The sequence below is a fragment of the Diorhabda sublineata genome, chromosome 8, assembly GCF_026230105.1.
Source record: "Diorhabda sublineata isolate icDioSubl1.1 chromosome 8, icDioSubl1.1, whole genome shotgun sequence".
NCBI classification, from domain to species: domain Eukaryota; kingdom Metazoa; phylum Arthropoda; class Insecta; order Coleoptera; family Chrysomelidae; genus Diorhabda; species Diorhabda sublineata.
In genome coordinates, this window is record NC_079481.1 from 12226811 (window position 1) to 12237410 (window position 10600).

Here is a 10600-nt window from a genome sequence, read left to right on the forward strand (position 1 = left end):
TAACAAAACGCAAATGACAACTATGTAATGGACGTATGGATGACAATTTGATTTTTGTAAGAAATCAATATTATAACTATTTCTATTAAATAAATAATAATTATAATGTAATGATGGAGCCATTGCCTATTTAAATAGAAAGTGAAGTGAACTGTAAAAGGTGGTAAAACAAAAACGCATCAGACTTGGAATAACAAAACACGCATCTCAAACAGCTAAGTATTTTTGTCTATGAATGAATGGTTGAAAAGATGAGTTTTGAAATAAATATTTAGGTGAATTGAAGTGAAGTGAAGACTTCGTGCTTCACAATCACAAGAGCAAAGTGAAACAGCCCGTGAAACGGCTCGGTTGACAATGCAAAATCGTCGAGCGAAGAACAGAGGTCAACAAATAGATAATTTGCGACGCAGAACAAGATATTCAAGTGCTGATTTGAATCGAGCAGTGTTTCAATAAATTGCAGCAATGATTACAGCTTGCATCGAGGCGTTTAGATTGTGGTGCATTAAAGTTTTCTGGAGAAACGCCAGGATTATGCTGCCTTAGTGGTAAAGTGAAATTGTTATTGTTGACTCTGCCACCTGAGCCATTGTATTCATTACTTTGTGGCGAAACACTAGAATCACGCCACAATGCTATGCAAGGTTTTTGAAATACCTCCAGCATTGACCAGTTTCTTTGCGATCTGTCAAAGCGATCCGTTTGCACGAACTTTGCTTTACTCGGAGATGACACGTTATTATACTTGGAATGCTTCATCGAAGAATTTTCAAAGACGGAAGCAAGGCGATGCGGTTCCTGGTTATCCGAATGTGCGTTCTACTGATGCTTTTGGTCGTATGCATACAGTTCATCCAAAGAATGATGAATGTTTCTATTGGTGGTTGTTGCTGGTAAATGTACGTCATTTGAGACACTAAGGATTGTTAATGGTGTAATATTCCCAACATATCATGCTGCATGTGAAGAACTGAACTTATTAGAAAACGATACCCATTGGGATACGAAATCGCTGAAGCCATTATCTTTGCATCTTCAAGTCAGATACGCATATTATTCTTTATCATAATTTCGACATGCTCTCCATCAAACCCATGTAACATGTGGCACAAATACAAAAATAATATGTCAGAGGATATTTACATCAAATTCGTGTCTGTTCCAGAAATCACGATGTTGCGATGAATGAGGAGATACATAATCGTGCTTTACTCTTGATCGAGGATATGTGTTACCTCATGTGCGGTAGTTTATTAATTAGGTTAGGAATGCCAGTGCCAAATCGTGAAATGAATGACGTATTTAATCGATAATTGGAACGGGAACGTGAATATGATCACCACGAATTAGATTTAGTAGTTCAAACGAATGTACCCTGTTGAATTCCCAGCAAAAGGAAGTTTATGATACTTTAATAAAGGCAATCGATGATGGAAATGGTGGTTTATATATCCTAGATGCCCCTGGTGGAACAGGTAAGACATTCCTCATATCAGTAGTTTCAGCCACTGTTCGTGCGAGATCCAACATAGCAGTTGCAGTTGCTTCTTCTGGAATAGCTGCCACGGTTGAAGGATGCCGTACGGCTCATTCAAAATTACCGTTAAATCTTCAAACTATTGAAGAACCAACGTGTAATATTGCAAAAAACTCAGCAATGGCCAAAGTTTTATCGGCATCGAAAATCATTATCTGGGACGAAAGCACAATGGTGCATAAACGTGCATTAGAAGCACTTAAACGAACATTGAAAGATTTTGAGATGTTTTGGAGGAGCAGTGGATTTTACTATCAGGAGATTTCCGCTACTAGTTCCAAGATCTACGGCTGCCGACGAAATAAACGCTTGCCTCAAATCGTCGAATCTATGGCGCTATGTGAAGAAACTGCAGCTGACAACAAACACTCTGCTACTCTCATGTTTGTTGCCAGATATGCTTAATGATGCACCTACTGAAGATTTCTCTGAGCAATTGCTGACTATCGGTAATAGTCAAGTACCTGTCGATGAATTGATATCATTTCCAAATAATTTCTTTAATTTTGTCTCATCAAAAGACAAACTTATCAACAACATATTTCCAAACATCATTTCTAACTACAAAATAATGAATGGTTGAGTGAGCGATCAATTTTAACGGCTAAGAATAAAAATGTAGATAACCTGAATTACATAATTCAAAATAAGATCATTGGAACGACGCATTCATTTAAATCTATTGACTACGTTCCAAATGAAGATGAAGCCACCAACTATCCAATTGAATTTTTAAACTCCTTGGATGTACCTGGCTTACTACCGCACAATTTACGTCTAAAGGTTAGCTCCGTAGTAATCATGCTTCGAAACATAAACCAACCAAAATTGTGCAACGGTACGCGTTTGGTGGTTAGAAAATTGATGAACAATGTAATTTAGGCGACAATACTGAAAGGAAAATTCAAAGGTGGGGAAGCTCTCATTCCGAGGATCTCGATGATCCCAACCGATATGCCATTTGAATTTAAAAGACTTCAATTTCCGATCCTTCTTGCATTTGCCATGACCATCAAAAAATTACAAGGCCAATCCTTAAAAGTTTGTGGTTTGAATCTAGAACATCCATGTTTTTCCCATGTTCAATTATATGTGGCATGTTCACGGGTCGGAAGACCATCTGCGTTGTTTGTTTTTGCGCCTGATAATAAAACAAAAAATTCCGAGTATCACAAGTTACTTAAGTGAAGAGCAGCCTATGTACTAAAATACAGAAACAATAATGAATGATTAATGTACTTAATTTTTTTTTATTTTCTAATAAAAAAATTAACTTAATAAATTCGAAAATCGGCTTATTTATTGCCTTTAAGGCGGAAGTGAGCTCGCCGGGTCAGATAGTAAATACTATATTTAAAAGAGGTACATAGGACTCCAAAGAAAAAATAGCAGATATAAAAGTATATATTTATTCAATTTATATAAGATCTGAAACTAATAATAACTACAAGATTGATGACAGTGATATGGATGGACGTAATATCAATTATTATAACACCATTAGTAAGAAAAATCTTGATCAAATTATCATAAGTAAACTTGATAATTAAATTTCGTTATTCATATTAGCTACCTGCATACAGTAGAAATCAATACAGTAAAAGGAGAAAATGAAGGGATCAGTGAACATACCGAAAAATGATTATATAACGGGCAAATACACAAAATTTTTAATGCTGCTTAATTTACACATGGATAAAGTATCTTCATTTTCAATTCAGTCAGACTATACTCTACGGATTACTTGAGAATATGTTTGAATCTTATATATATTTGGTACAATCAGGTAGTTCAGTTGATAGGGGACTTTTTTGAAATCCGTCACTGTCAACACAATAAATATAGTCGGTCTCGTCTTGAATAACAGATTGGTATGCCCTGTAATTTCCATTACTTTCACATGTTAGTGTATGATGATATTTATAGTAATCTCTGGCACACCTACAAGTCATATTTTGCAAATTTGTACTGGAATCACTCTGATAACCACCTATGTGCTTACCATCTCGTGAAGTGCAGTAAGCTATGCCATCTGATATATTGTAAAGTCCAAAAGCACCATCCCCGTCACATAATCTAACACCTAGATTTATAAACGTAACACCATGGTTTTTTAAGGTACGTTCAATTTGTGTCATGGCATATTTAGCACTGTCACATTGTCTCAAGTATTGACTACCCACAGTTGTAACGTCGTAACAGGGCAATTTAAACATCGCCTTTTCCGGTACGATAATTGAAGTAGGTTCTCCAGTTTTTTCTTCGGCGCACCAACAAACGCCGCTATCACACTGTAATTTCTCGAAATTACCAAGATCGTTACAGTGAAAAGCTACAAAACTTCGACCATCCGCCATAAGTTCAGCTTTTCTTCGACTACAAGCACATGTCATATCTTTTGATTTGGAATAAAAAGTATCACCAAATAGTCTAGTACCAAATTTATCAAAACAGATACATTTTCCATTAACTCCACCTTTACATTGTTTTGATTTCCAAAAACCATCATTCTGACAATCCGGTTTGAACCAAGCTGATGATTTTGAGTAAGAAAAATCGGAGGTATTTGCATAATAAGACATGCATGTATTATCATTTGATATGCATTGAGGAAGACATCTTGATCTGAGAAACTTTTTGCATTCTGTATCCACTTCACATTTGTATTGGGCTGCTTCATTACTTCCAGAACACCTCTTTTCGCATACATATCCAGGTACACATGGACAATTACGTCGGTAATATCCATCATAATCGTATTCTGTACATCCAGGAATACACGTTTTTTCATCAATAGAATAATAGTAAGTAGTATTTTCAGTATTTTTTGCAATACAGTCGTCTATTGAAAAATCGGTCAAAAGAACTTCATTTTCACATTGTTCTTCATTGGAAAATAGTAACAACAAAGCACTAGAAAACACAGAAAGTAATAATTTCATTTTATTTAACTAGAAGTTTATCAACTAAATATTGAATGAACATTATTATATTGATAAGGTTTTCTCAATTTGATAAGATTTATCGGTAAATTATCTATGAATGATTATTCAGAATAATTTCTATTATTGAATTTCATAAGTGATTATTATTTCTATTCTAGGTATCGATGATAAAGGAATTCCACGATATTTCTTTTTTTTACCAACATTTTTCACTCAAAAATTAATATTTAATATTACATATTGTTGCCCTAGTTGTGAAAGGTACTAATTTCGAGTAAATTAAGATAATACTTATCTAAGTATTAAATTTTATTTCTGCTTCCACTGTAATGTAGTGCGAGATGATTTTTAGTGAATGATCACCGAAAATACTGAATTAATTTTTTTTATTTATTTATTCACATTCATTTATTTCAATTAATTCATAATGTACTTCATAACTTCACATTGTATTGAAAATACAAACCATCTTTCATGACTACTCGATAATTGGAAAATTTATTTATTTTAGTTAATTCATTAATTCTTATTATAATTGCATTATCAGATTGCTGAATATTTTCCTTTGTTAAACATTCGGATATATTTAAAATAACTTGCAGTGTTTGTATACCTAAATCTTTGTTATCTAATTCATACTTGTCTTTATTCTCACTACACTGAGCAATTTCATTCGCCCATAGTCTAAAAAACACCACATTTCTATTTAATTAAGGAAATTTATTAATTAAATTAATCTCACCAAGCCGCCAAAGCTTATCGTAGAATGGCAGAAATATTTCCAAGAAATTGTGTACATACGCCTTCAAACAGCTTCGACCAATAGAAATTCATTTATGCTTACAATTCGAGGTTTTCGTTAGTAAATAGTGGAGATGCTGAGTCCACGTGGACAGTTGATTGTTCCTCGCTTCTGCAATTGATATTGGAAGTATTATACATCTTTCATATCAACACATTAAAACTGAAACCAGTTTTTATTGCAACTTTCTTTCTGACATTCCACAATCAGACTTCAATCATCAAAATGTTCTGCATCTTTTGTGAAGAATTTTCCTATTAATTTAGTTAAAATTATCTGCTTGTGAAAAAATTTGGCCTTTTCCATTTGGGAATACCACAAATCTTCATTAAATACAACTCTTTCACAATATAACTCTGTTGAAGACCACGCAAACAAAATCGCGACATTTTATTTCATGCATCAGGTGATGCACCTAATTCTGGATGTGTTGAATCAATTATGAATCCTATTTCCACATTAATATCTAAATTATTTTTATCTCTTTTAACATAATCGTAGAAAGCTTTGAGAGCATGTTTTTGATCGAGAGGTTTGTTTTGCAGTTTTATTTACAAGAAAAACCTTACTAACTGAAATGTATATTTTCGAAATTCCTTAACTCGCTGGCGTTTTATTCACAATCGTAGTGATATAAAAATATATAATATTTTTTTTCTGTAATTTTAGAATTTTTTTTTTTAGTTTTATATGTGGAACGCCTCGGTTATCTCGGAAACGGCTTGTACGATTTTTATAAATTTCTGTGATACGGCCGGTATTACGATGGTATATTCATTGTTGTCAGATCTTTTTTTTTCCGGAAAAATAATGAACTTTATTACTTCAAATGGATCACCCTGTATATTTGTCGCTTTTCGAAATTCTTAAGAAATACTTATTATTTTTATCGGATGTTCCCTATACCTAAATGCGATAATTTTGGAGTTATAGTTATATTTGCGTTATCTTCGCCGAAGTTAAAATAATACATTTATTTAGCTACAACTGCTACAATAACAAATTTGACGTTTCAATAATTTATTATTGTTGGAGTTGATTGAAATTCACAATGGATCGTTTATCTGAAAAAGAACGAATTGATATTTTAATGATATTAGGATATTGTGATAGGCGTAGAAGTCAACGAGAAACGTGTAATATCTTTAATAATCTATATCCTAACCGAAATCCCATAAATAGAATTATCATGAGTAAATTAGTGGAAAAATTTGACGAAACTGGTTCAATAAAAGATTTATCCCAATTCAGGACGATAAACAAACTGAATCAACTGAAAACAAATCTTTAGATGTTTGTGTGAGAAGACGATCCACTCTTAGTACTAGACAAATATCCAGGTAACTTGATAAGAGGCCCTTTTTTGTATTAATGGAAACTTAAATCGGCATAATTGTAGATACTGGTCACGTAACAATCCTCGTGGGTTGCGTAAATCCCACACCCAATATCCCGAAAAAACTGAATGTATGGGCTGGAATAATAGGTGACAAAATAATTGGTATCTTTTTCATTGAGAGTAACTTGAATGGTCTGGCGTATTTAGATTTATTGGAAAATAGTATTATACCTATAAAAAACATCGTTTATAAAACAAAACCTGCCAACATTCAGGAATTAAAAGATAGAGATAAAAAGAATTGAGCAATTAGGGATGTTGCAAAATATATTGAAAAGTTTTCAAAAATCACATGGCTTGTGTGGAGTGTATGCCGAAGAAGATGCATATTATTGCTTGTGCTTGCTGCCTTGAATTCTGTAGCAGAACAAATGAGAAATAGGTTTAATGTCTGAAATGTAAAGGCTGGTCTCATGAAGATTGCACCGAGGGCAAGCTGCAATATATCTGTCATAACTGTTTGTCTGATTGGAGTATGAGTTTTGATCCATCTCGTTTGAAGCCATAAATACTGATACAAAAGTTAATACTTGTTATTTTGATTTTTAATACTTCATGTTATTGTTTCTTACTATTATTTTAAATTTTAAAGTTCTCTATGTATAAAACGTGCTTTGTTTATAATATATTACAAAAATATGTAATCTAAGAATATGACTGTCACAACTAACTTTGGTTCCTGTCACAACTTACCTCAGTGTTGGGAGAGTTGTGGAAAATAGGAGTAGTTTCAGTTTTTGTGGATTTTTTCAATAACCATATAATTTTAATTGACTTTGTTGACTAGTTTTAAAAGAGTAATAATTGGGCTTCATTATGGCTTAACATAACATACAAGAATTATACCCGCTACCAGAATATGTTTGAAGGGATCTCATTGTCCCTGGTAACACCTGTTTTCAACAGAATAGACACACAGCTCATAGGGTAGGACTTCTATAAACTTTCTAAAACCTACTTTCCCTCGATGGTTCACTATATTCAACTTACAGTGACTTTTTATTTAGGGCTACTTGAATTCTAGAGCGTACGACAACATACCAAACATGAACAAAGAAGTGAAGCCATCAAAAACGCAAACGTGGAGATACTATATGTTATAGTGTAAAGAGAAATGATAAACTTCAGAACCGCCTTATTTTTAAAACATATTGTGTTTTCGATTTTTGTTAATGTGCAATACATATTTAAATTTTGTCGAGGTTAGAATTCGTCCGTTTTGGTTTGACCACATTGTATAAATATATATGAAAAACGACTAAATACATGAACTTTTCCTAATATAAATGATTTTAAGACATTATGTACTATGACATATGTAGTCATGGCCCGGGTTGATGCCGATGCAGAGAAAGCCGGAGCTTATGGTTCATTGCCGAAACGCTTGGGTAGTGAAGTCTACCCTTCACGATGCACTCCAGCAGGGGCCGACCAAGGACAACAACGGCAGTAAACGATCGATTTATTACGCTGTATGTATTGAGAGACCGACATTTAATGTACTTATTAGATTGGGAAAGACTTGAAGTGCCTCTAAATATACGTGTAAGTGCAGACACAGTGCGGCGGAGACTGAGGGACTATGAAATCGTATCAAAGCGACCCGCGACAGGGCCCAAACTCCTGGAAAGGTAACGAAGAAAAAGGCGATTATTTGTCGATCAGTATTCTCTTTAGACTCTGTAGCAATGTGGAATTGTTTTTTTCACGGAAGAGTCTCGATTTGTTTTATACCACCACAGTCGATCGAGACAGATTGGGGAGACGACCAGGGGAGCGATTTGCTAAATGTACCATTCGTCAATCACGACCTTTTGAAAAGATATTAATTATGGGATACTATATCGGTAGAGTACGCGATACTTCTACCCTTGCACGCTTTTGGTCAACATTCAAACATTTGAGGATCGATTTTGGAGCAAATTTCTCAAGTCCAAATTGAACTATATGATGAACGCCTTCATATGAAATATTCAGTGCTTCAGATATCCGTTTTAGCCCAATTCGATGCGATGGTCTGATAAAATCATGTCATGAACTGGCCTTCCCAAACGGTCATCATCTTCAATGGAAAATTTACCTCTTTTGAAGCTTGCAGTACAATTTTTCACGATCGTATACGAAGGACATTGATCACCAAGTGTATTAAGCATATCTTCGTTAATCTGCTTACCTCTTAACCCTTTTAAATACAGGTACTTGGTAAAGGCTCGATACTCAATTTCGGTAAACATCTTTTTTCTTTCAATTTATTGCGTAACTCTGGTTCACTATTTTGACGTCAAACTTTACACTTACACTTCTAATAAGTTATTATTCGTTGCTATGGTAACGCAATATTTTGTTTATGCATGGAACTGGTCTAGGCTAACTGTAAAATTGTCTTTGGAAGCAGATACAATATAAATATGTTTGATTGATATTTATTATAATGCACAGGTATCTTGGAAATCAGTTGTTAAAGATTCTTAACCATTTACACCTGCTAATAAATTCCTAACTAGAGACTATTGATACAGATAGTAAACTATATTTTTATAGTATTATCGATCTTCAAACTAGAGTTGAATGAATATAAATATCTCACGTTTGGTTTTGCCTGTTAATTTTAGAAAGAATTTATTCCTGTCTGGACATAAAATATTACTATTATCGCTTGTTGGATTTGAAGTTGGAAGCAATACGATTACCATTGGGAATGTCATCAGTGAAGCCTATGAGAATAACGTGTTTTGGCAGGTCGTTTGTTATCAGATCATTATATAGGATTTTCCAAAGTGGAGGACCAAAAACCTAACCCTGTGAAAAAACGTGTTTATTCCTATATTTCCTTTCATCACCGTATACTAGTCTATAATTTCTCATTCAGAAAGGTATGATGCTATCAGCGGAAGTAAATCTTTATCAATTCTTCTATTTCTTATTTTGTTCAGGATTATCTGCGAGGAAGCTCTATTGGAGACATTCCTTAAAAATTCAGTAGGAATGTCAAGTTGTCTTATAGCCCTGTTCTTTTAGTACCGCATGTGATAGAATTGTATTTCTTCCTTCAACTGAAATCCTTTTACTACAAGCGGCGCCTTTTTCAAGCTATTTTCTTTAGTTTTAAACACCCATTTTGTTTTAATCGCAGTCATATTACTATGTAAATCTGCCTCAGTCCATGTGTCCATTTTCTTCAAAGATTCTATTTCTGTTTTGTTCGCTTCCCACCATCCATTGTTAATCACTTCTTCGTAATTTTCAGGATCTTCTTCTCCACTTATCAAACAGAATGCTTCATTAAGTTCATAATCACTTGTGGTATCCCATACTTTGTAATCCGTCTTTCTTGGTAGCACAATTATCCAAAATCCTTTGCATCCGAAAGGTTTCAGTTTCTGTAATTTAAATTTCAATATTATAGCTGGTATCTTAAAGTTGGAGATACATCTGCTTCTCAAATATGTTGCTCCAAAAATAGCATGTCCCCATAAGTGTCTTAGTAAATTAGACTCATTTAATATTGTTCGGGCCTTGTCGTCAAATATTTCCCAGTCTTTTAACATTCATCTGTGGACAAGAAGAATTTTTTGAGGCTTTCCAATCGCTATTTCTTTTATATATTTAATAAGATTTTCTGATGTTTCAGATTTATTAACCAAAAAAGAAGTATGATTAAGATATAAGTAATAATCCATTATTGTTTGTTAGTATATGTAACCTTCCTTAGTTTAAGTTTTCGTTAGGACAGCTACATCTGGATGTGTTAGTTCTCCAATGTTTTTAGATTGTGGTTTAAAATGTAATCTAGTGCATTTGGTTTTTAAACATGTGTCGCATATTTTCTTTCTTTCAGGTAAATTCAAGATACTTAGGCATTTTCTGTTCAATCAAAAGATATACTTTTTTGCTTGCTTATCATTACATTCAAT

The 10600-nt window shown here is 33.6% G+C and overlaps 1 protein-coding gene across 2 annotated transcripts; it reads right to left on the minus strand.

The window, feature by feature from the left end:
• Positions 1 to 2928: 2928 nt before the first annotated feature.
• LOC130447368 (uncharacterized) lies at positions 2929 to 4520 on the minus strand. Of its 2 annotated transcripts, XM_056784154.1 has the most exons (2): positions 3543 to 4508; positions 2929 to 3481 (listed from the first exon to the last, which is right to left on the minus strand). In XM_056784154.1, the coding sequence occupies exons 1-2, from the start codon at positions 4480 to 4482 to the stop codon at positions 3444 to 3446; spliced, it is 978 nt and encodes a 325-aa protein (XP_056640132.1). In that variant the 5' UTR covers positions 4483 to 4508; the 3' UTR covers positions 2929 to 3443. The 2 variants fall into 2 exon arrangements, with proteins under 2 accessions (XP_056640132.1, XP_056640131.1); XM_056784153.1 differs by having other exon boundaries at positions 2933 to 4520.
• Positions 4521 to 10600: the final 6080 nt, after the last annotated feature.